The 27036-nt window shown below is 39.6% G+C and overlaps 1 protein-coding gene across 11 annotated transcripts in view; it reads left to right on the top strand.

The window, feature by feature from the left end:
* The window catches only part of DMD (dystrophin), a 4177531-nt gene extending 4155770 nt beyond the window's left edge, over nt 1–21761 (top strand). For 8 of the 11 annotated variants that reach the window (XM_075336500.1, XM_075336497.1, XM_075336505.1 and 5 more), the window contains 2 exons: nt 5282–5374; nt 15783–21761. In XM_075336500.1, coding sequence (XP_075192615.1) covers nt 5282–5374; nt 15783–15880 — 191 coding nt within the window. In that variant the 3' untranslated portion in view covers nt 15881–21761. Of the gene's footprint in view, nt 1–5281; nt 5375–11949; nt 11982–15782 lie in introns of all 11 variants that reach the window. The other 3 variants (XM_075336499.1, XM_075336504.1, XM_075336502.1) reach the window with 2 other exon arrangements.
* The last annotated feature ends 5275 nt before the right edge of the window (nt 21762–27036 follow it).

Raw genomic sequence — 27036 nt, 5'->3', positions numbered from 1 at the left:
ACTCTATTTCTCTCATGTGATAACTGATTTTTTTTGTAGCTGCATATACTAATGGCTTTTGTTCAGTGACTTGTGAATATTCTGTGAGATTAATAGCGTTGTGAATATGCCACTCAACGGGACAGCAAGGAGTATGAATTCTCAGGCTGATAAAAAGTTATTTCACTGGACTGGTACCCACCATGCGGCCCTGTTCACACTGCACTGGCTCTCAGAAATAATGTTCAGTTTCTGGCCATGCTTGGAATGGGCACTCTCTACTGACCGCTCCGTTACTGTATCCTATCGGTCATGTTATTAGCCTCTATGCTTTCTAATAGTCGGCACAGTCTCCTTTTAGATGCTCGTTTAATGAGTCTTACTTCCCCCCACTCCTTATTCTCCAGTACTTGTAATTTCATTTGTTTTCCCATATACTATTTAGCATTTCTTTAGTTTGCTACAGCAGAATGAAGGCACATTTCTCCTCAAAAATTAATAGCTGTTAGCAATAGCTCCTTCTAGTTATCTCTGCTGTCAAGATTTTAAAAATATATTCAGTCCTACATTAGCGGTACCTCTTTGTAGTTTAAGAACCAATAGCTATACATCTCAAAGATGCAGTTATTCAGGCTTTTTGGCTATATATGAAGCTATTGAGTTCGGTTCAGGAGACTCCACAGCTGGTCGCGATATTGGAGTCTGTAGTTGGGCATGTATGTCGCATATGTGAAATGTACGCAAATAAATAAACAGCTGCACTCTGAAACTCTAAGGTTCTTCCTGGGTTGAAAGTATTTCAGAGTGCAGCTGTTTTACTTGTTAGAGTATGTTTCATGTTCAGTGTGCACCTATTCACACTTGTCTGGTTTTTTTTTTATTTTTGATGTGTAAAATTGACCTTTAAGGATAATGACCTAAGAATTCAGCAATCACCGATACGTCGATTATGAGAAAGCAGTTAGATTTTTAACTTCCCAATCCTTTTGTTTTCGGAGAGAGAAGACTATGTCTTGAACGCTCCACTGATCAGTTTGTGCATGTGCAGTGGAGATTCTGGAGGGATAGATATTGGCTTAGCATGCACTTGGCTGAATGCTATCTGATGTGCATTGCCAGCCTTATTCACCTCAAAAATGGAATCACGTATGCCTTGCTTTATTTGTTGGGGCTTGACTTTAGCCATAGCCAGGCCATAAATGCATGTTATTACTGAGTGGTTAAAGATTAGAAAAATAACACTTCAAAATTATCTTGCAAGTGGATGTCTGGTCTGAAAGTCTCTTTGCTCTTGATGTCAACTACATGGCTGTTTAATGCCCGGACTTCTTTTCTCTATAGCCTCTTTGTTGTTGGTATGGCAAGCTACAGTTTCTTTTTAGCAGCATTATTGGGAAAGCAGTAGGTTTAGTCTATGCTGACCCCTGTATTTACACATAAGCACAATCTTGGGATCTCACTCACCATCTCTACTCCATCTTAAGGCAGTGGCTACTCCAGTCCACTTGAAGCCTGCTCACGCAGGCTGATAGCTTTCCCAATATTTTTGTGTGTGCAGAGAAGGCTACCAACCAGCATGTGTGGGTGCAGTATTCCAGGCGACTCTCATTTTCAGGATCAACTTTACTTTTTACTCAGAAATCTCCAAGTGCGCCAAATGATATAAACCTATATATCCCAGAGTTTGTCTTCTCTCCCACTGATATATTAGAGTAAGGAAGCAGAAATCGCCTGACGGAATTGCTATAAGTAAGGACTGTCTCCTAAAATGCCTGTTTAAAGGGGAACTGTGACCTAGGAGATCAGAATTTACATGCAGATATTCACCTGCACATCTGTGCAGAGCTGGTTGTCGATCCAAGCGCTGGTGCACATTTACAGCCCTTCTTCACAGTATAGTGAGCAGTGACTGTACCCGTCCCACCATGACTGAACTGTCGATTCCCGGGAGGCGCAATAAGGCGGTAATGCAGCATTGTAACACTATTTACCTGCAGAGTAACATCTGCAAGTAAATAGTGGTTTTCTGAGATCCAGCCCAACCACCAGGTCTCCTGACTTGAGCTAACTGCCTATAACGATCGGTGGTAGGCCGTTTTTACATGTGGTCCAAAGTAAGTTTTTGTTTCCCCGTGAAATAATTCTAGAGCATCCTTTCCTATATCTCTACATTCTGCTTGATTATTTCTCCTGAAAGTGCATTAACAAATTGACAAATAGGTGTTACCGTTTCTTCTGTCAAAAGGGCATGTTTCTACAGCGTCTGACATTCTCAGCACTGATTATACAGTATTGGTGTGAAATGGCAGAACCCCACTGGTAACACGCTTAAGTTAATGTATTAGTAAGTTTCTAGGAGGAATTAGGGATACAGAATAATACAGAGATCGAAGGAAAAATGCTCCATAGGCTAAACAATAATTTAGTAAACTGTCACGTCAGTAGATGCAACAGATTCTTTCTGTTCAGTTAAAGGTCAATCCATTGATTCCATGTAGCAGAGAATGGATTCTGCTTATTTCCGCACCTCCAATAAAATCCCCTAAAAGAGTGCCTGCAGTTAATCCTGTTATCCCATTGCCCATGTCCGTTTTTAGTTGTCAAAAGGGTAGAGCTGTGATATGACATGGTTAAAGCTGAAGTTTTTTCCTGACCAATTTACTGATGCCTGTGTAGGGTTATGCTTATATTTATTTTACACTGTGGAGCCACTATTAGCCAGGAACACAAACCTACTGTCACCTGAATTCTGCAGGTACCGTGTCAGCTGGAGTAGTCCTACAGCTGGTGGACTCTTAACAGCGCATTTCTCGGCTTCCTGTGATTGCCCTGGCTGATGATGTGGGACATTGAATCTTGTGGTCACAACCTCGTAGCTTTGGGCGGCCATCCTAATGATGCACAGTGACAGCTACCCAGATTTACATAGTATAGTCTTCCTTGCAGCATACATATCATTATGGCAGAGCTAATTGTGTGTGTTTATGTCTGGAGCTGTTGAAGGTGTATTTTTGTCGTTCTCGAGATGGGAGTGATTTATGGCTGATGGCTGTGTTATGCAGACATACAATTGTCAAGAGTCGTTCTTAAAATAAAACAAATAAAAGGAAAAAGAACACATGACAGCTGAAGTGTAACATTGCGACAAGGTTACTTCTTTGAAAAATTGCCAGGATAGAAGTTTGCCAGAACTGACTATAGGACATATTACTGATTAATATGCTGTAGGTGACGAGGGCAGCGGAAGTACTAAAAATGTACCTAAGACCAGTGAAAGTCACCGAACTAGACATTGATTTGACCTTCTTTAGCCGCCAACGCAGAGCTCTGTTTACAAATTGTTCTAAGCGGTAGCTAAAACGTTTAGCAAAATGAAAGGACTGATTAAGTAAACTGTTTTAGAGGCACGTCCGGCTGCACCGTTATCATTCAGCTTGTCTCCTCAATCACGCAGGGAGAACGTCTAGTTAATATTTGTAATGCTCATTTTATCTACTACAGTTTGTCTCTTATAGTTGCAGCTGAAAATGTACGGAAGGTCGAGAAAAGACGCACTCATGTTCGACCTTATCGTCGTAATGTTAGAGACTCATCTTTTTCTTTTTGCCGGGATGTTTAGTGTCTGTTAACTTTTCTTGCAACAGAATGTATGTGAATGTCGTGAATAAAGTCAACATTCAGTCACTTATGTTCTTAGTCACTAGGCTATTGATTCTCCGCTGAAAATAACATGGCAGGGAATCTTCAAATTGGACAAAACAGACACTGAAGAAACATTCTAAGTATAGTAAGGGCAAGAAAGGATGTGGTTTGGCATCTTACAGTAGTTTATATATGGTTGTTTTCCCAAGTAAACAAGGACTTTGTCAATGATCGGGCTCAATAGAGGAGAATTATCCAAAAATGGTGTGAAGTAGATCTCTCTTCCATCAATTCATTTGCGGCTTTCAGTGTGAGGTCACAGTCAGTCAGATTTTGATCAGGATCAGGTTTTCTCAGGCTTTTTGCAAGCCAAATCCAGGTGTGGTTCATAAAAAGGAAGAAAGCGTAAGGGACAGATAGTTGTGTTCCCCATGTTCTTATTTCTCTCTGGGTTTTATGAAAATTCTGACGTATAACTTCAATCCAATCTAGTTTACCATTTTTGGGAAAATGCAAGGTAGAGTGTAACTTTTGCCCAGTTTTCATAGGATGATTAAGAGTGTGATATGCTCGAAACACGTAGACCTGCTAGTGTCTGTCATTTTAATATCTTATGGATTAATAAATGTGATGTTTTTATTAATTTTGCGGCTCCTGCTATTTGCACCTATTTGGATTGGATTTCTCAGGAGCCAGCCTGTTTGTTTCGCGCACCACACCCAAAGAGGCATACATCCAGCGTCGGACTGGCTACCGGAGGAAACTCCAGTAATACCAGACCTGGATTCAGGTACTTGCACTGCACTCCGGCGCTCTCACCTGAGCTCCGGCATGCAGCCTAGACTGTACCACGAGCGCCGAGTGATTGATTCCACGGCGCTTGCAGTTCAGTTCATGTCAGCTGCAGACATGCCGGGCTGATCTCCGGTGCTCTCACCTGAACTCCGGAGATCACCTCTGCCTGTCTGCAGCTGTCATTAACTGAACCGCAAGCGCCGGGGAATCAATCACTCGACGCTCGCGGTACAGTCTAGGCTGCACGCCAGAGCTCAGATGAGCGCTCCGGAGTGCAGTGCAAGTACCTGAATCCAGGCCAGGCATTACTGGAGATTCCGACGCTGCATACATCTATATTTGAAACCTGGGAGCTGATGCAGGCTTTTCTTTTACCTGTTCTTCTTGCACCAGTATTGAGAATTTCCTGTAAATGTGTTTTTTGGGTTTTTGTGGTGTTTTTTTTTTTTTCTTTTATCAGTGTCAACTGTTATATTGTTAATTGTGGGCAGTACACTGCCTGTATACTGATGTCATCCATGTGGTTATGTGATTAGACTTGTATGGGTAATTTTGACCCGTGATGCGGATCACAAATGGACAATTTGTCACTTTTCTGCAGAAACATGGTCAGCAAAAAACCCCAGACATGAAATTCATGGACAGAACACACGTGATTCACGTACGTGTAAATGAGGCCAGAGGCTTACAATAAATTTGGACTGTTCCCTTGTAAAATGTTTATTCGCAACAGTCCTGCCACAGCTAGATTTATTCTTATACTGTGATCTACTGCAAAATGTCAATGTAAATCTTCTTGTGTAAAAAAGAACACTTTTTTTTTTTTTTTCTGAATTAAGCTTATAAATAATGGTTCTTTCTTTAGGTGACGATGATGTTCTTAGTCCTCCACATGACACAAGCACAGGATTAGAGGAAGTCATGGAGCAGCTAAACAATTCTTTCCCAACCGTAAGAGGTAAGAACTATAGATGAACAATGCCTATAGATAAAATTCACAATTTTATTTTATTTTTATTTGTCCCTCCCCATTATCGGCTTGTCTAAACATGCCGAAAAATTTGTCAAAGTTTTGTTCAACATTTGCAATGATTTTTAAGCAAGCTTAGAAATTATCTTTCTGTGAAAACATGAGATATGCTGTATATAAAATGATGGTCTACAGCCACACAACAATTGTATCAGCGATAATTCTCTGTCCGTGACAGTATGGATGGCGTGCACGCAGTGGTTGATTTAAAGCTGCATTTACACTGCAAAATAATCGTCAACGAGTGTTGTTAAATCACCTTTTTCTTGATTATCTTGCTGTATAAACAGGCTGCCGATCACCCCATGAATGAGCATAACCCTTGTTCATCGGGTAAAATTATTATTTTTTTGGAGCATAAAAGATGGTTGGCAGTGCACCATTCTGTGTAAATTGGGCTGCTACTGCCGAGAAATACAGCAGCCTATGCACTCAGTGTGCATCGTTTAGCTGTATAAACAGCCTTTCAGATGAGCGCTGATCGGCAGTCATTTCGTGATGCCAGTTGGTCTGTATAAGCGGATCCTAACAATCGCAGTTGGCATCCATAAGTGTGCCCTAACACAGTTTTATTGTAAATTCAGCAGCTAGAGGCAAACAAATCCCATTTTATACCATTATAGTATTAGAATTTTTCATTGACACTCCAATCCGGAATTTATTCTAATTTGTTGCGTTGATCTCCTATGAACTCCTTTTCTCCTTTATTACTCAAAGTATACTTTTCTAAGATTGTCTGGATTTTCTTAGATCATAGTTTACAAGCCTTCACAACCAGACCACCATTCATTTATATTGCTTATGCGGGCATCACACGAGGCGATCTATCGTGCGATGCATCGTCGGGGTCACGGTTTTCGTTACACACATCCGGCATTGTTTGCGACGTCGTTTCGTGTGACACCTCCGAGCGATGCTGAATCGGTAAGTCGAGTACACGTCGCTTATTTTTAAAAAATCGTTTATTTTTCATGGCGCTGGTTGTTCATCGTACCCGGGGCAGCACACATCACTCCGTTGGACACCCCGGGAACGATCAACACAGCTTACCTGCGTCCCGCGGCACCCGCTGGCTATGCGGAAGGAAGGAGGTGGGCGGGATGTTTACATCCCACTCATCTCCGCCCCTCCGCTTCTGTTGGCCGGCGGCTGTGGGACGTTGCTGTGATGCCGAACGTCCCTCCCTCTTCAGGAAGAGGATGTTCGCCGCCCACAGCGAGGACACTCAGCAGGTAAGTACGTGTGACGGTGGTTTAACGACTTTGTGCGACACGGACAGCAATTTGCCCGTGACGCACAAATGACGGGGGCGGGTACGATCGCACGATAGATCGTACCGTGTGACGCCCGCATTAGTCTTTTCTAAAGAAGACGATGATAATCTTCAGGAAAACAGATTTCAGATTTGCTGAACTGTTTTGCTTGCACTGTAAACAGTGATTTAAAAAATCCACGTAAGAAAGTTTTTATAGGAAATCGGTCAGCAAGTTTTTGCTATGTAACCTAAGAGCACAATGATGTGGCTGACAGCCTGATTTTAGTGCTGTCATTTACTAAACTGTGTGCTGTAGTTTCAATAAAATCAGAGTTTTATCCACAGGAGATTTTCACTACAGGACTAGGTGTCTCTTGTCATGTTGATTCTGTATGTAACCTCACCCCCCACTACTGATTAGCAGCTTTCTTTCAATGTACAGTGTACACATAAAGCTGTCACTTATTGGTGTGTGCAGGGGTTAAACAGTTCTCAGCATTCAGAGCACTGCTAGATAGCAGCAGAGAAAACTGTGATTGTATCAACACCATAGCATGCAGACCAGCAAGTGATATATGAAAGGACTCGGGGTCTCACAACATACATCATGCTGCTCTGAGATTGCATAGCAAAAACCTGGTGACCAATTCCTTTTTCAGATAAAATTGTTTTTTACTTTCCTGGAAAAGATTACAGAATATATACTATTTTTTTTTCGGGAGTGAGTTGAAATGCAACAATTAAATTAAGTTTTTATTGTTTAATGCATTTTTATAGCTTTGCGAAAATTTGCAGCATATTTCATTGCCATATGGTTAAGCTAGCCAATTATTACTGTTTTCAGACTGCTATTTTTTTGGGCAACATGATGTTCATGGGAAGTTTAGCAGTGAACAATGAAGCCATGACCGTGAAGATTTGTCATGAACATCTTGCGTATTGCCAATGATTTCGCCAAACGACAATCATTGAAATTCAACACAGCAGATCATCATCTCCTGAGACATCTGCCAGATATCACTTCCCGTCTGTCACATTCATACAGCTCGCAAGAAGAGTGAACGATTGGCAAGAACGGTCTTCTTTTTTTTTTTTTTTATTTACCACCCAAAATCCCCAGTGTATGGCCAGTTTTGGCAACAAACGACCAGTTTGATGGAAGTATATGACATTGCCCCTATTGCAACAAATCCTCTTATCTGAAATACTTGTTCAGACTTTAGAGAGCAGAATACCTATACAGATCTTTCTATAATGGCACTATTAATCTCTATTTCTCCTCATTTTTACATCATGCTACAGATAACAGCCAGGTTTATAAACCCAAGACAACTGCTTTTAATGTGTATGGGAAATTGCTTAGTCAGGTGTTCCCCGATTATAAATATAATTACAAAAAATGTTCACTTTAGATATCAAAACTAGCTGACCTTTTCCATATTCCTGTGCGGTCCTCCATGTTCTGAGAAAGTGGATATTGAATAGTGAGAAGCTACAGTAACCGCCTGTATTGCGAGGAAGCACAATATGGGGATTTTGAATACCTCTGGAAAAAAATGATTGTTTTTTAGGAACCTCCATTTATAGGGAATCCGTCACCAGGTTTTTGCTCCCCCATCTGGGAGCAGCATCATGTAGAGAAGAGACCCTGATTCCAGCGATGTGTCACTTATTGAGCTATTTGCTGTCATTTTGATAAAGTCAATGTTTTCTCTGCTGCAGATCTAGCAGTTATACAGAGGTCATGAATATGCTGGACTACCTGGCAGAACGCCAAGTAGTCCTCTAATGATAACTGCTGATTAAACAATAATTTTATCAAAACAACACTAAGTAGCCCAGTAAGCGACACATCGTTGGAATCAGGATCTCTGCCCTTATGTTATGCAGCTCTCAGATTAGGTGGCAAAAACCTGGTGACAGATTCCCTATAAGAAATTCCCTATCTCATGGTTAATTCTTCTGCTAATAATTCATGGACGTTGTTAGCACTGTTATCAAGCACCCTTTTGTGTCTTCTCATATTCTCCCATGCAATGTCCCACGCTCTACCATGCAAAGTTACATCTGCTACAGATGACTATTACAGCTGCTTTGTTATCCAGACAGATGTCAGTGCCAGAGGTCTGCTGTTCAGGGGAAATAAGTGATTACTTTCCACCTCAATCATTTATTTAACCCTGATGGATGATGGGGGAAAGCGTACAATACAAACTGTTATGCAAAATGTTTCCGTATAAATCTCGAGCTTTTCCATTGTAACCCACGTGCTCGTCTTGGGGTAAATAAAAGCGGATGCAGTCTATACTGATGTATATATCTCATCCTGAATTCCTGATTCAGTATATGGGGGTCCCCAGCTTTGAAGATTCCCTATTAACCACCGCGATGGGTTGACATGCCTATTGTAGTATTCCATGCCACTTCTTCGATCTCTCCTGCTATATCCACTGTAGGGTAAATGTATGGGCCTACACTGCCTATCCCAAAGACAGTGTTTAATCGCAGAGGATCTCTAAAGCCGGGGATTCTGACAGCCACTTTAAGTGTAATTGGCACAGTTATATTGAAACGATTGTAATAACACAAGATGTGAAAAGTTGTGTACCCGAGGCTTTCCTATGTGGTATATAGTCATTATGTAGATCAACTTTCAATTGCTTCTTATTTATTTAAATCGAGATTTTCTTCTACATTGTGATGTTGCCAGTGCGAGTTATTTACTTAGTAACCGCATAAGCCAAACCTGAGCCATGGATGTCTAGACACGTGGCAGCAATGTGAAAGCATAGCTATTGTTCCCTGTCTGAGCACATGACTGTATCTCTTGAAAAAAAGAACATGACAAAAGAAGATACTCGTTCGTTAAATAAAAATTCCAAAAGTTGACCCAAACTGAATGTAACAAGGTATTATACCACTAAACTGTGGATGGTGGGACAGCATTAGGTATATCATCTCGCTAGGGTGGTCCACCGTCCAGAAATTCCAGGACAGTCAATAAAAATAGAGCAGGTTTTGCCATGTCCATTAACAAAATTCAGGGCGTCCGTGATTTTTTGAAGCTAAAGAAACTTATACAGACTTTTTTTGACTAATTATCATAATTTTTCAGTAAATGCAGATGACACCTTATCAGAATTATAGGCTGTGGACATGTATCACTTGCAAGCATAATGATTTTTATTATAGTTTTTCAATGTGAATGTAAAAAAAATATATTATCTGTCCATGATTTTATGATACGCTGTCCAGAAAAACTAAAAAGTCAAGTTGGCAACCCTGCTTCTTTCTATGACCTATATTTTTCTTTCAGAAACTGAGATTTAGCGAGTTGTTAAACACCAGAGAGCTGATGTGTACTGTTAGGACATGTTTACATGACATCTTCAAGACGACGGTGGACCTGTTGAGGTTTTCATACATGAATAATGCTTCAGGAAAAAGCCGGTGGTCTTTTCCTGGAGCAGCTTCACTGGTGTTTTTTCCGTTGTTTTTGCAGCAGCTCAACCACTAGCGTTTTTCTATTCCAACTGAAGCCACCAGAAATATGTACAGTGGAACCTTGGTTTATGAGTAACTTGGTGTGCGAGTATTTCACTATACGAGCAAAGCTTGCTGTAAATTTGTAACTCAGTTTACGAGCATGCTTTGCTATACGAGCAAATATTCACCATACGCACTTCTGGTTGCGTACTTTCACCGCGCTCTGACCCGCTCTTGCAGTCCGCACAAACGCACACACACACATTATGCTCACCTTACCTTCCATTCCATCACTGGCCTCCTGGTTCTTGTAGTTTGCCGGTACAGAATGTATATCTGGTAACCATCGCGACGATGGAGGAACTTCCGCTGTCAGCTGCTTCTCAAAGGCAGCACGCTGACCAATCAGAGTCAAGGGGCTCATGCCTTTGATGTCAGCGCTCTGGCAGTGGAAGTTCTGGCATTCGTCGCGATGGTTATCCGATACACATCCTGTACCGGCGAACTACAAGAACCGGGAGACCGGCAATGGAACGTAAGGTGTGTGTGTGTGTGTGTGTGTGTGTGTGTGTGTGTGTGTGTGTGTGTAATGGCACAATAGGGGACCAGGATCGGACATGGAAAAAGTTGTGGTACGAATTGCCTGAGCTTGCATTGTTTCCTATGGGAAATTTTGCTTTGCTAGATGAGTAACTTGGTTTACGAGAACCATCCGTTCTGGGAGTGTGCTTGTAAACAAAGGTTCCACTGTTTGCTAGTTATTTTAAATGCTTCATAGTTCTCAAATTCCTGAAGCGGTTAAATTAAGTGACAAGAGACTGAACATGTGCACAGCAATGTCATTTTCTCATTGCTGTACATTACATTTAGTTTTTGCTGTGCTTTTTCAGGAGGATGGATCCCAGTTGGAAGACATTGTGTGCATTTATCCTTATTTTATTTTACCAGATTATGGTTGCCATCCATATACGATTGATTGGCCACCATTCATCAACCCAACATGCCATTGATATAGTGTAAAAAGATGCTAATGCTTAGTGGTCCTACTTGGCCAATCATGCCATACACTTATAACCAATAGCTTTTTCTTCACTCAATAAAATATTGACAGTTACTACTTAACACTTTTTGGTTGTACTTTAAGCACTAACTTTGTCTTACTCTTCATCTGCTCAGTTTTGATCAGTTTTCCTGCAGAGTCCATGAAAATCAATTTTTATCACTGAGAATAGAGGGAAACAGACGATGGGGATTTTTACCGGTTTTTCAATCAGTTGCAGAGAAAGTATAATAAAAATAAGGAAAAAAAAAAAACTTAAAAAAATAAAAATGAGAGCTTGGCTTAACAGGGTCATAGTTATTCCTTTTTAACTCGTTAATAGTCCAGAGTACTACTGTATATCTTGTGAAAGAAGACTCCTCCTTGACAAAGAATTCTTTTTATCTGTTTCTGTGACGCCTGAGAAAATATCATGCACAAAATGGGATACTGAGGGTAATTGGAGTGACGCCTTAGTTTGGGTGTTACTTTTGCATTTAGTAATTGTGTATAAAAGCATTATTCATTGTGCTATCTCTGAATGTGAATGCGATCTCTCTGTAGTGTGGCCACTATTGCAGTTCTGCTATAGCTGCTTGTGGAGGTAAATCTTTGTGAACAGCTCTTTAGTCTTAGTGTTAACTGTCATTTTTATCACTGGTTTTCTCTTTCTCTTTCTTTCCTTCTTTCTTCTACATCCGCTTCTTCCTCTCATTACAAAAGGAAGACCTGTCCCTGGAAAGCAGATGAGAGAGGTTAGTGAGGACTGGGCTTGCTGCCATCCAGCTTGTGTCTGTCACATCTCACATCCTGCGCCTGGCATTTATGCAGCTAGCCGTCTCTTTAGCCGAGTGCGTCTTACAAGAGTGCTGTAACATGCCAACATTTACTACCTCTCAACGTGTAGTAGGACAATGGCAAGCCTTTGGGAAAGCTTGAGTGTTCATGATATTATTTTGCCCAGAATGAATTGAGATGTAGTTGTAATGTCCTGGCTCATTTGGCAGTTTCTCTCCTCAATCAATTTAGTTTGGTCACAAATTATGAATCCCTTAATTCTCTGTTAGTGGGTATAATATTGTAGATGTGATGCATATTTGCTGCCATCCGCAGTAACACTCAAGCAGAGGAGTCATTGTACTGTGTAATTCTGCTTTATAGGCCATAAATTCGTAGATAACATCCAACATTTTGGAAGTCAATATTTTATTTATTTTTTTTAATAGTTGGTTATGGCTTTCAAAGCTATTTCTACATTTCTATCATCTTGTTGGAATTGTTGAGAGGTATAAAAATAAACCCAATTCCCATTAATATTTGCTTAGCGTCGCATGTGTATCTGGCTTTTCATGTGTCTCCCATATCGTGATATCGGCAAGTGACCTTTTTGGACTTAGCTTTTAAGTGCTTGTCCTGTCTTTGTCTGTGACTGCAGACTTCTGAATCCTCACAGCTTGTGCATACCGTACGCTGTCGTGATTCTCCGGTGTTGGCAAAAGTGAGCAGACACATGACCACAAGTTAATTGAATGAGGCTCAGGACCTCTAGTTGCAATATGTCCGGAAGTATGTGGATTGCATACTTTGTCATGTGATCACCCACTTTGGCGCCGACACCGAAAACTCCTGACCAAAGTGCCGTGCTCACGCTGTGAGGATTCAGAAGTCTGCAGTCACTCAGTGACTACAGACTTTTAGCAAAAAGTAAAACAAAAACCCTTTTAAACAGCATTTTGACCTCCAGATCATTGTGTTTTTTTGTTACTTGCATGCAGCAATAATCCTACATCTTGCTTTTCCATTTTATAGTGATATCATTAACTTGGTCTTTTAATGTAAACCTGTAAACTACGCACCCTTTAGCCTCCAAGAAATGGCCTTTTTAGAGGGCCTGGGCACTTTATCTTTAACAGATGTGTTAGAGACGTAATTTTGTGGCACTTATTGATATGAAGTTTTAGCGGTTCTCCACCACCTGCATCAGTTGTATAGCCTTCCTCCCAGACTCCACAGCTCTCCTGCCCACAGAATATCTACTGGTGAAGGAGCATGTGACTAGACCTGTCCATCATTCTCCTCTAATTGAGGAAATCTAATTTTCAATTGACAGAAATTGATTGGTTATGTTTGGTCATATGCTCTGCCATCGGCAGTCACTGGAGAGCTGTGCAGTCTGTGAGGAAGGCTGCACTTACGAGAGTGGAAGGAAAATCTGAAATACTTATAAGCCCCAAAGCCAACATATTTTGTTAAAGGTTAACCACTGAATGTTTATTTTATTAGGGTCATCCTATTTCAGAAAATCTGTCATCTTTGTTGGCATTTGCCTTACAATAATAAACCTTGCTTTACTCACTGTCACTAGGTCCACTGCTGAGTCACAACCGCTACTGCTGACCTGCAGTCAGTTATTGTATTCAGCATCGACAGGGCGGCACCAATTGGTCAGCTCAGCAGTTCTGCCCATGTGTGCAGAATGCCCCGTTCAGAGGCACTGACTTCACTGATTGGCAGTCAACATGAAATCAGTACAGCAGTTAATATCTTACACAGGGAGCAGCAGACACTCAGCGGTGGACCCAGGGAAGGAGATTGAAGTGACATTTTTTCTTAAATTATTTTCATAACTGCAGCAGAGGACTGTGATTTTTCTGAATGGGGAAACCCCTTTAATGCGGTTTGTGTATATAGTATATAAATGTGTAGATACATCATTACAAACTATAAAAGGTTCTAAGAGCAGAGAACCTGGAGATCGTGAGCAAAACCCTCTTATGGATACAGTGGCTATAGTATACCTCCATGTCATGTATACTAGACAGAATAAAGTACTTTGTTAGAGGAAAACAATAGTGGTTTACATTTATCACATTTATTCACAATAAATTAGAATATATAACTATTCATCCATATAGTAATAGAAATGGGAAAAGGATCACCAGCTCCATAGTCAATAGGTATACATGACATTCATTGCGTAACCATAATTATCATTTAGCCAGACTTATCTTCAGCACAGAAGCCAAAGCCACAGCCACTGAGCCCATACAACGACTCATGTAGTCCCTATCTGTCCCTATTCCACACAATTAGCACTATGGTGCTACCGTATGTTACCTCAATACGACACTGTAGTATTTCCTAGAAGTACTGATATTCGTGTTGAATTCTTCCTAACACAACTCATAGGAACATCTCATGACTTTTTTATTCTCCTAATCCTCTGTATACATTGCTGTGACATTGAGACGTATAGTAGTGATGAGAAGTCCCAAAGATGTCTAAGAGAGCTGTATTATGGATCTGGATAATCACAGATCTATAACGCAGCCAAGTGTATGAACCCTATGTGTCAGGAGCATGCTCTATTGTAAAAGCAGATCAGCTGTTTCTACCATAAATGTCACACTATTGACTGAAAAATCCAGCTGAACAGGTCAAAATGTTCAATACATTGTCAGTCTTTGTATTTGGCCTCCTGGATGGAACAATGTGAGCAAATCACAGCTGACAATGGAACAAATTGGTTCAAATAGCTTCAAATGTATCTTTGTCCACCTATGTCTATATTAGCTTTCAATCAAAACTCTTAAATAATTATTACTAATACATATTTTCACAAACTTTGGCTCTTTAGGTCCCACTAAACATCTCTCTAGTGCTAGACATGTGATGGAAAACACCCTACTTGTGTTGATACCACCCAGAACCAATACTGGCCACTGAATGGAGAAACCAGTCCCCTTTGCTTATTTTATTTCCAAAAAAAATTCCCCTAGCCAATTGTAAAATACTTCTACAGTGACCTAAAGCTTTTCTGTTGCCAAAACTTTTGTGTAAAAACTTTTTTTTTTTTTGCAGCCTTTGAGAAACTGAAGCACTTATCATATAAGGTTTTTCCCCTGGAGTCTTTGGTTAGGAAATCCAGAAGCAATTAAAGTTGTTCCTTAAGCACCATTTTCTATAGTGGAGAAAGTCATACCAAGTATACAGCACTGCCATCCCATAAAACATAATGTGAGAATAAGCGCTCACACAAAAACATGCTGGTGGACTAGGTCAGTAGTCTCTGGCCGCCTGACAGGGGGCTTGCAAATCTCTGACCCCGATACGGGTTTTTTTTAGCCTGGCTGGTGCAATGTTGTCTTTGCGGTATGATGCACAGATGCAATGACAAAGCTAATGACTACTGACCTGGCCGATGGGCCGTCGTCCCACGAATTAATCCTCCTATCTCCCGGTAGCCGTAACAGTCAGTGATATTTCAGGGGGGGTTTTCTCTGTATAAAATGTAAAGCAAACCTAAAATTGATACTGATTCACTAGTTTTCAAAAATGCTTACCAATATTTTACCAATGTTTTGGACTTAGAACTATTCATCTTGAACTCATCCTTCATATGCAATAAACAATTCATTTTATTTCTAAAACGTTATTTAATGGAAAATAAATTGGTCATGTGGATATTTTGTAATTGTGATCGGGGATATTCTTTACCCAAGTCTAATCTATTTTCTATCATTATATTGCATAATGTTTTATGTTCTTTTCTGCAGGAAACAATGTAGGAAATCTCTTCCACATGGCGGATGATTTGGGAAGAGCGATGGAAACTTTAGTCACAGTTATGACTGAAGACGAGGCGTTGGATTGACAACTCCCTACACACCGCATGTGTTTTTATATACTATCTTCGTACAACAAAAAAAGGGGATTAGACTGTAAGAGTTTACAAGAAAATATCTATATTTTTGTGAAGGGTAGTGGTACTATACTGTAGATTTCAGTAGTTTCTTAAGTCTGTTATTGTTTTGGTAACAATGGCAGATTTTCAATGTCTATGCAATTGTACAAAACCAATAAGAAAACTACATGTAAAATCTTGATAGCTTAAAAAAAAATCTTGCCATTTCTTTTTACGGAGGGCAATTTTGGGTTGTTTAAAAAAAATTTCTATCAGTTATAATGAAAGATTGTAAACTAAAGTGTGCTTTATAAAGAAGAAATGTTTATAAAAAAAATCCCTTTAAAAAGGTTTTAAAAAAAAAAAAAACAAAACAAAAAAATCAGTGCATTGATTTTAGAATCACATTGGCTTTGTAACTGTAGATCTACAATATCCATGTTAAGTGTCATTTTCTTGTGTGTCAATGAACACGAGTTATAGCACCAAATATGATACTGACATATCTGATACAGAAGAGCAATGGAAATGGCCAAGTCCACATCCAGAATCTGAACACAACTTTGTATTTCATGAAAACCTCTGTGCAAAGTGACTAGGTTGTCCTGCTGAAGCCTCGACGCTAGGAACATCCCAAGGCTAACACAGGAGTTTGCAGTGACAGTCTGTTACAGGATTACAAAAGGGACACATTTTTGGGTCTTAATCAGTATTACACCCTCAAAATGGCTCTATACTGTGTGCACAGAGAATGGTTCAGCCCCATGGGCTTGGTGTCTAGAATCAAGAAATTTTTTTTTTTTTTTTTCTTCCATGTTATAAGACTGAATTCAGTATTTTTTTAATAATATAATTTGGACACACATTATTAGTAAACTCATATTGTACATGGAGAAAGCATGACTTCGGCATTCAGACACAACACCTATCTTTGGACTGATGCATTTAGGCCAGATATTAGACACTGGTTATTATCTTGCCTTTTAAAACCTGGAAATATAGAACTGCCCTAAATTACATAAGTTGGTATTAGAACTTGCCTTTCTTACAGCTAGAATACAACAATGTAAGAATCGCTTAAAGCCTCCAGACACCTTAGATGAAACCACAGATTTCAGAGTGAAAGGCCAACTATCTGATGTGCATGGGGGCTTCCAGACATCTCCAACAGATGATCGTAGAAAGAGGCAATTGGAATTTCAATTCCCGATCATTTTGTTTTCAGGAGATGTCTGCCACCAGCTTTCTCCTCTCCTCGTTAAAAATATACGAACACTCACCCCTGTCATACCGTTATGAATATGGGGAAATGGAGAGAGACAGCAGTCAGCTAACGAATGTTCAACCACCTCATGTGTATAGCCAGCTTTTCATAGCCGAGTGCGTTTTGAGAGTACAACTTTTCATAAGACTATGTGACTGTGTCCAGGTTATTGTCTGTTATTGCTATTATAACCCAGGTTAAAGCAAAGCCCAATTATTGCCTAAAATTGGCTATATTTCCAGTAAATGTAAAACATTGCAGGAGCATTGAAGTAAATCTTCATCATCCATTTTGCTGGTTAGCCATACTTCCAATTGTTTATTAGGCTACTGATCCTACTTTCCGGTTAGCTCCTATTTACTTTTTGAACATATATACATAATATCATAGGTTAGCTTGCAAGCAATACGAGAAATAGAATAGGCCTATTAGTCAATAAGCAGAAAACTGGATCAGTCCAATAAACGCGGACACATTTAGCATATCTAAAAATTCTCAAATAATTTAACTACGGTTGGTAGTGTTTTTATTTGTATTTCTTAATGGGCTGTAGACTTGACCCTTGTATTAGTGCTACATACATGCTGAATCACAGCCCTATGACTACGTAAGGAAGATTCACAACCTAGTGATTTTGTTGCAGATGTTTCTGCAACCATTCCATAAATTTAAATGGAACTTGCAGAATAATAACCAGAACGACCCGATCCCATGGTTAAAAATGAACCGACTTTTATAGTGGTGCAGAAGCAGTCTACAATCCATAGAAGATAGTTTCCAGATACTAAATTATTGGTCTCAGTCTCTTTTAGTTTTTATTCACTTGGACCATGTCCCTCTCTACTGGACAGCCTATGGTATTGATCTTATGATGAAATGGAATATTTGGAATTTTCTGAATATGTAGCCAATGTACATTTATAATAGAGCTTCGCTTTAATGAAAATTATATAAATGAGCAGTAATAGACAATAGGGATTCAGTTAGTGCCGTTTGCCCCAGAGTAGGGAGGATGGGTATATAGTTTTTTATTGAAGGTATTGCATTAAAGTCTAAGTGGGTGATTGTCTCTGTAAAATGAATCCTATATAAATTTAATGGGAAACATATGCGATTGTCAAGGTTACCTGGAACATCAGCATACAAAAGATTACAAATGTTATTCCAAATCAATTAACTTCGAAAAAATGTGTATAACTACAAGGCATAATGCTGTCTCATGTTTGCAAGACATTTCTAATAGTGTATTGTCGTCAAATCTGCACACTAGCACTTTGAAAATATTAATATGGTACTAGAAACAAAGGTGTGTGTATGTATAATATATATTGTGTATATATACATATATACAGAAAGATGGAGAGATTGTCATAGTTCTGTATATCTCATTAGGTCACCCACTGTGAGTCCTTCCTGCATTACCTGATGGTCTCTCTTACTGGAAACATTTTTTGTAAGTGACTAACCAACTAATTATTAGGATCACCGTTACCACTTAAGCTTAAAGTAGGTGATTGCTGCTTCTGAAAACCAAAAAATTGTAGCTATTTACTTCTTTCGCCCTGTCATGTGAACAGCAGAGCAGTTGGAAAGTGAATTGCTTTAACGGAGTTTCCGAAAAATGATAGCTCTCCAGTAAAGGCAATCAGGAGAATCCATTTTCACCAGATACGTTCTCGGCTTCCCATCGGAGTTTAGATCAGCAGCATCTCAACATGTCAACACTTTGAAACAGGGTACAAAAGCTTAAACTGTGTGTTTATCTTAAACAGTCCACACATCGGTATGTAAAATATATCCTCATATCTGGAGCCCCAGATGCTTCCATCTGGTTCACTGTTCTGTTAACAAGTCCAGGAATCGTGACCGCTATTTGATAGCAGTGTTACCGTAACTGTGCAGACATTTCTAGTAGTCATTCACACGGCGAGCTTCACTTGTTGCCTTGCATATGTTCTATTAATATACATAAGGGATAGTGTGCTACGGACACCCCATTGGGTCATACGAGACTCCTTATTTTATTAGCTAGAATTCTTATTTGCTGTCAGACATGGCAATCTATGTTACATCTACCTCACTGCGGTTCTGTGGTGTTTGTGGACATCTGAGCAAAACATTTCTCACTTTCTCCATTGTCTCCATGGCCATTGGTATTCAATACCTGTTTAGATTTGCTTTTAAGACCCTAAAATAAAGTTTCAGCCCAAGATACACTAAGAAAATGTACGAAGATTATTTGGGAATTTTTCATTCTTTGTATTTTACTCTTTAGTTTATTTAAAGCTTATGGGGCCAATTCATTAGGGATGCTGTTGTACACTCCAGTCATAATGAGGGGTCATGATGGAGTAGGATGCACCTTCATTAGGAGGCACACAACACTTAATGAATTTGGAGCATTTTCATAGATTTTTGACTTACCAGAAATATTACTCTAGGACAGTGTTCCTCAACTCCAGTCCTCAAGGCCCATCAACAGATAATGTTTTCAGGATTTCCTTAGTATTGCACAAGTGATGGCATTATTCCCTCTTCAATACTGTGAAAATCCCGAAAACATGATCTGTTGATGGGCCTTGAGGACTGGGGTTGAGAAACACTTCTCAAGGGACTGGAGTGACATTTCTGGTGTAAGTAACGGCGTAACTTTTGAGTTTGGCAGCTGGGCGATGCCATGCTCCACTTTTCTCTAATGGAGCTGTCCATGTCTGTCATGAAAATGCAAGTTATGCTAAATTTTAGCACCACAAAATTGTGACTTTTCAAAGTGTTTTAAGCCAATAAACTGGCATAACCACTTAGATGGATCGGCCCAAAGTGTGTGTATTTATGCATGTATACACACCTGTACAATATATATGCAACCTATATAATTTCTATTTATTGTTTGAACATAGCCTTTAACTACTGAGTACTTACTACATACACTGTATTTCTTCTGAGCTGTTCCTTAATATTTTATTACCATACCCCTGGTTTGTCATCTATTCCCAGTTATTTCAAGTTATGGAGCAATAATATAGCTAACATGTTACGTATCAAAAATATATATATTTGGCTTGAAACCTGAAAAGCGACATTTAAAGGGGACAGCCTTATTCCTGTAATCAACACTTGAAAAGAGAGCTCATACCTGTGTGTCACAGGAGTCAATTTCCCTCTCATCCGTTCAGGTTTTATTTATATATTTTTTTTGTTGTGTTTTAATATAGTTTTTAAGTATTTTAAAGCTTTTGGGTACCTTGCCCACAGGTAGCAAACAGACACTGTACTCGGAAGCTATAGAAACAAAATGGTAATGAATGAGTTAACGTCCAAAGCCCAGGATATACCGGTAGATGTGTTCTCGCACATCAGGATACAAACTTCAGCTTGTTTTAGTATTTTTGCAGTTTATCACTTCACACATCTCAGAACCACATGCTTTATATTCTTATTACATTAATATTTATCAGTTTGTGTGAAATTGCTGATAATTGGAATATCTTCATAAAACCACTACCAACAGTCAGAAAAAAAGTGAAGATGTGCCATAGGTAGAATGCAGGTTACTGTAAGAATCAGCCTGTAATCTGTCAATATAGGTGCTGAAATGTCATGAGAATATAATTCTTCATATAGCTGCATTAAAAAACATTGGAAAACAAATGTAAATCTATATTAGCACTAAAAATGCATTCACGTGAAAGAGTTAAAAGGGTTTTATAACAAGGTTGCGTTCCTCCAGGTGAGCTGCAGAACTAGACACCAGGAGCAAGAGCGGAGCGGATTCTGTAGAACTGAGGACCGTTTTTTTCTCTAATCTCATAAAGGTCCTTTAATTATATTGATTTTTATTAAAAAATGAGATCTTTTTATCTCCGTTTCTAGACGTTTGTGTTATATGTCCCTAAAGTATAACATTTTAAACCACTTTCAACGCCGCTTTTTTAAAAAAAAGTCAGAACATTAAGCTTAGAAACTTTACTACAAAGTTAATGAAAATAGCCTTTATTCTCCTTTACTTTAAAAAAAGCTATTTTTTTTAATACATATATCAAAAGCTTTAGTTTTCAAAGGGATTGCCTCGTTCTTCCCAGATGTCCTTAAGATAAGGTTCATGTGATGGTCGTCTTCTCATTTCATTTTACAGAATGGAGTGTGTGTGTCAGACTTGGGTTTTGAAAATAAAAAGAATTTGCACGGTTTGAGTTGTTCATTTTGTTTTCTCTATTATGCATTAGTTTTGGAGTGTGTCTTTCAGATATATATTTCTACACTTAATAAAAGATGAGAAGCTTTATTGCTGTTTTCAACATTTAGAAATGATCATGTTTTTATGAAACTTTTAAGTATTAAACTGCAAAAAGTTCCTCCATGTTAATCCATGACATCAGCATTTGGCATGTTCTGACATCATGATCTTGGCCATTATATAAAGTTGTGTTTTACCATCCAACACTGTAAACTTTTACTAATTATTTTTATATACATCTTTGTTTTATTCCTGCATTTTCACAACATATCAAGTTCACCAAAAATATGCCTTACTATTGTATTATATAATGCTTTACTCTGTATATCAATAAAGCACGCAATTATGTTACTTATAAACAAAGTTGTTCCTCTTCCTTTGTGTCATTTTATACTTTTTCTTGTTACAAGTCACCTATGTTTTAATAGTATTCTGTGAGTAAGATTAAAACAAAGATTTATAGCGGTCTTATCAGGTATCCTAATGTCATGCATGGAGTAGATGATGTCCTTATGTTCTGCATGACACACGCATTCAGACCAATGGGAGTCTGTCTCACTACAAAAACATCACAAAGGTGGACCCTATGGCTTTGGAGAGAGGTGAGTGGGACACCTCCTGAACTCACCTCAAGCTGTTACCTGAGCTCCTTAGCATCCCTGTACGGGGTGTTTCAACCCATCACTGAGCCATATACCTAATCCCTCTCTAGTCCTGAAAACACCCTGGCTAGGGAAAAGGCAGGCAAGAGACACTAGTGCCATCGCTGCACTAATAAACACCAAGAGAAAAGAAAAACACAGGGGGATAAACAGATACAAACACCAAACTTCACAGCAGCAAACTCCAAAGTAGCAGATGGATGGGCACAGGACAATTCCTCAGCAGCTTCTTCCACCAGGATAGCCAAAGTAGAATTAATTCTAACAGCAAGAACTGCTGAGAAAACTACACTAATTAACCCTAAATGGGCATGGGCTCAAAGCAGGTACAGCTGATGGGATGGGATGGGATGGTTGTCCCTAGTCAGTGCGAAGTATGAAATCTGATCTGGCAGTATGAGACTTAGCCTCTCATACAGCCAGAGACCGCAACATAAAACACAAAGGTATACTTTCTAAGTGCCAAACATATGCAAACATAGCATATCTGAAATTTAAACTGCATAAATGCTATATAAAATATGCTACTTTGCGCAAAAATTGACAAATTCTTGTATACCCATCAACCGCGGCAAGGTGACCTTTCTTTTATGGGACACTATACTAGTGTCATGCCTCTCCTAGACATTGAATTTCATGTTATTGGTAAATTTTGGTCGAAATGATTTCTGTTTTATTTATGAAAATATCAAAAAGTTGACAGAAAATGTTGTAATTTTCCAACTTTTAATTTGTTTGGCCTTAAACCTGATAGTTATCACACAAAACAATTTAATAAATAACATTTACCAGATGTCTACTTTACATCAGCATCATTTTTGAAGCACGATTTTGTTTTTTTGTGGGGTTTTTTCTAAGAAGTTAGATCGGTTAAAAGTTTATCAGCAATTTCTCATTTTTCCAACAAAATTTATAAAACTATTTTTTAGGGACCACTTCACATATGAAATGACTTTGTGACTGAAAATACCCAAAAGTGATATTCTAAAACCTGCACCTCTCAAAGTTCTCAAAACCACATCCAAGAAGTTTATTAACCCTTTAGGTGCTTCACAAAATTAAAGCAGTGTGGAAGTAAAAAAATGAAAATTTTACTTTTTCAAACCAATATTTTTTTTAGCTCTAAATTTTTCATTCTCGTAAGGGTAACATGAAAAAATAGACTATACAGTTTGTTGTACAAATTCTCCCGAGTACCATGATGCCTCATATGTGTTGGAAAAGTACTATTTGGGCACACAGTAGGGCTCGTAAGGGAAGTAACACTATTTGAATTTTGGAGCACCATTTTGGCTGAAGCCCCTGACATGCCAAAACAGCAGAAACCCCAACAAGTGACCCCATTTTGGAAATTCCACCTCTCAAGGAATTTATTTAGGGGTGTAGGGAGCATTTTTAAGTCTCAGGCAATAGGAGAAAACTAACGGTACAATTTATTATGCAATTTCTCCTAAGTACACCAATTCCTCATATGTGGTCAAAAACTGTTTTGAGGAACAGTGCAAACCTCAGAAGGGAAGGAGCACAACATCGGAGTGCAGATTTTTATGGAATGGGTGCCAAGTCAATTTGACAGAGCTTGTGACATGCCAGAAAAGCAGACCCCATAAGTGACCCCACTTTGCAAACTACACACCTCAATAAATTAATTTAGTGGTTCAGTGAACATGCTGACACCACATGTACCTCACAGAACTTTATACCATTGGGTGGTGAACAAAGTAATTACATTTTTAATAATAAAATGTTGATTTAGGCCCAGGTATTTTATTTTTTATATGGAGCTAATAAAAAATGGACTTCACAGTTTGTTGTGTAATTTCTCCTGAGCCCAATACCCCATGTATAATGGGGAGGTACTTTTCAGGCACAATGGAAAGCTCAGAAGGGGAGGAGAGCTATATTATAGTGCAAAGTTTGCTATTGGTTTGTGGGTGCCATGTCACATTGGCAGAGCCTCTAAAGCGCCAGTACAGCAGAGTCCTCCATAACCCCATTTTACAAAATAAACCTCTCAAATTCATCTAGGGGTGTTGTTATATTGACAAGACGCGTGTCACAGACTTTTATACCATTCGGTGGAGAAAAGAAAAAATTAATTTTTACCACAAAAAAAAAAATTGTATTAGCCCCAGATTTTACTTATTCCCACAGGGAAATGGGTAAAAATGGTACCAAAGTTTTTCACACAATTTCTGCTGAACGTGACAATTAGCAGCACAGCAAGACTCTGGAGGGAATGAACGCTATTAGACTCTTCGAGCACAGATTTTCCTCAAATAGGTGTGTGACCTATTACAAGTGACCCCAGTTTAAAAATTACACCACTCTGGGAATTTATCTACAGATTTAATGACCATTTTAACTGCATGGGTGTTTTACAGAAACCATGGATGTTGCGGAGTAAAAATTGCGAATCTACCATTGGATTGCCCAATACATTATTGAGCTCAGTATATTGTAGTGCCCACACACTGTGCCCAGCTTGTGCTTTTGGAGACACACCTAAAAATTAACCTGGCTTCCTCACTACAGTATTACCAAATGAGATGCTAAATGTGGTTTAGACACACCGAGGGACTCAGGAGGGAGGAGGCATTTGGATTTTCTAGCACCAAATTTGCGAGAGTTCTTTTAGAAGCGAGGAGCCATAGCACTATTTCAGAGCAAACCTGAACTATAAAGTTTGTGGTCCATACTGGACACCTTGTGTCCGTCCAGTGCTGAACCCAGAACACAGACGTTTTACTGCATGTTCATGTTCCTGTTCGAGTTTTTCGCGCAAATAAAGCTTGTTGAAAGGTTGCAGAGCAAACAATCAGCAAGGTGTTGGGCTGTGGGCACTTCCGGGCCCAACGCAGCCATGCCAACTATTGACATGGCTGTGATTGGCCAGGGAAATCACTGTAAAAAAATTATGTGGACTACAAATGGAAGTTAAATGGTAGTAAGGACAGGATAGTTATAAATACCATGATTACCGAAGGATCACACTGCGGCAAGACTCTTCCGGGCCTACTAATTAAGGTTCGTCTATATTCACTGCTGCCCCTGCCCACCCTCTGTGCCAGTGTCTGTGAATGGTTACAAACTGCTATACACGCCCCCACCCTGTATCTGCAGCTGTGATTAGTTGCAGTCAGTTTGCTGTATGGTACTGTCAAAAGAAATAATAAATGACACACCAGTGTAGGTAAAAGAGCTACAACCTGTAGCCCCCACCTGTGAGCTTTACCATGGCTTGAAATCAAAATAGAGGGGATCTTACAGCTTTTTGTTAAAAAAAAAGAGTAGGGTCCCCCCATTTTGATAACCAGCTATAGTAAAGCAGATAGGTGGGGGGGCTGGTATTATCAGAATGGAAGGAACCATGGATTTTGGCCTAGCCCAGCCTAAAAATACCAGCCTGCAGCTGCCCAGAATTGTGGCATTGATTAAATACAACAATTCCGGCGCCTTACCCAGATCATCCCAATTGCCCTGGTGCAATGGCAATTGGGGTAATATAAGGGGTTAATGACATCTCTGATTTATAAACTGTCATCATGCCCTGGATTAAAAATGGGGAGGGGTCTATGAGACACCCCAATTATTAATCCTGTAAATGAAAAGAAATAAAACTCAAACACCAAAAAAACCCTTTATTTGAAATAAAATGCCCTTTTCACCCCTTTATTAACCCAGAAAAGACCTTTTCAGTTCATCGATGACTGATGGAGTGGGGGCATGGGCATGACCCACATTCTGGCAGTCACTTTCACTTTTAAACTGCAGGCTGTCTGAGTGTGGGTCGCGGCTGTGCCGCGCACTCCGGCAGTCACTTTCACAGCACTGGCTGTTGGAGTGCAGGTTGTCGCCACGCCCTGCACTGCAGTCACTTTCAAAGTGCTGGCTGTCAGAGTGCGGATTGAGGCCGTGCCTTGCACTCCGACAGTCATTTTCCCATTGCAAACTGCCGGAGTGCGGGTCACGACCATGCCCCGCACTCTAACAGTCACTTACACGTTGCATGTGCAAGCTGTTGGAGTGGGGTTCATGGCCGGGCCCAGCACTCTGGCAGTAAGGTCAGGTGAGGTCACACCGTGGGAAACCGGGTGTGACCTCTGGTAAACTGAGTCACGTCACCTGCTCACAACCAGGTCCCTTTTGTTAGTGATTCCAGGAGCCTGTAGAGAGCGAACATGTTTTCCCTCTCTGCACGCCCTGGATATAACAAAGATGAGGATTGTCGTGGGACTTCGTATGGATTACGTCAGATCTGAAGGTGTATGTATTTTTTTTAAAATAAAGAATTTTTTTGATGTTTGTGTTATAGACCCCTCCCCATTACTAATCTATGGATTTTGTAGACTGTGAGTCCTCGCGGGCAGGAACCTCTCTCCTTCTGTACCTGTCTGTGTCTTGTACTGTTTATGATTATTGTCCCTATTATGTATACCCCTTTCACATGTAAAGCGCCATGGAATTGATGGCGCTATAATAATAAATAATAATAATTTATGGCAGCTGACAAATCACAGCTGTCAGTAACCCCTTATATTACTCCCATTGCCTCTGCACCAGGGCAATCGGGATTAGCCAGGTATAGTGCTGAAATTTTCACATCTAATGGATGCGACATTTCTGGGCAGCTGAGGGCTGGCATTTTAAGGCTGGAGAAAGGGGGCAATCTCCATGGCTCCTCCCATCCTTATAATACTAGCCCCCACCTGACTACTTTACCGTGCATGTATAAAAAAAATGTTGGGCCCTATGCCTTTTTTTTAATTATTTATTTTGATATTTAGCCATGGTAAACCTCACAGGTGGGGGCTGCAGCATGAAGGATAGGGAGCATTTGCAACAGATCACAGACACTGGCACAGAAGGTGGGTGGGGGAAGCAGTGAATATTAATGAACCTTTTTTTTTTTTTTTTAACTTTATTTGCAAAGATTCTCCATTTTAGAACATAAGTGCAAAAT

The sequence above is a fragment of the Anomaloglossus baeobatrachus genome, chromosome 2 (genome assembly GCF_048569485.1).
Source record: "Anomaloglossus baeobatrachus isolate aAnoBae1 chromosome 2, aAnoBae1.hap1, whole genome shotgun sequence".
Taxonomy (NCBI): Eukaryota; Metazoa; Chordata; class Amphibia; order Anura; family Aromobatidae; genus Anomaloglossus; species Anomaloglossus baeobatrachus.
The sequence above is the reverse complement of the archived record's forward strand: the minus strand, read 5'-3'. Positions and strand labels throughout refer to the sequence as shown.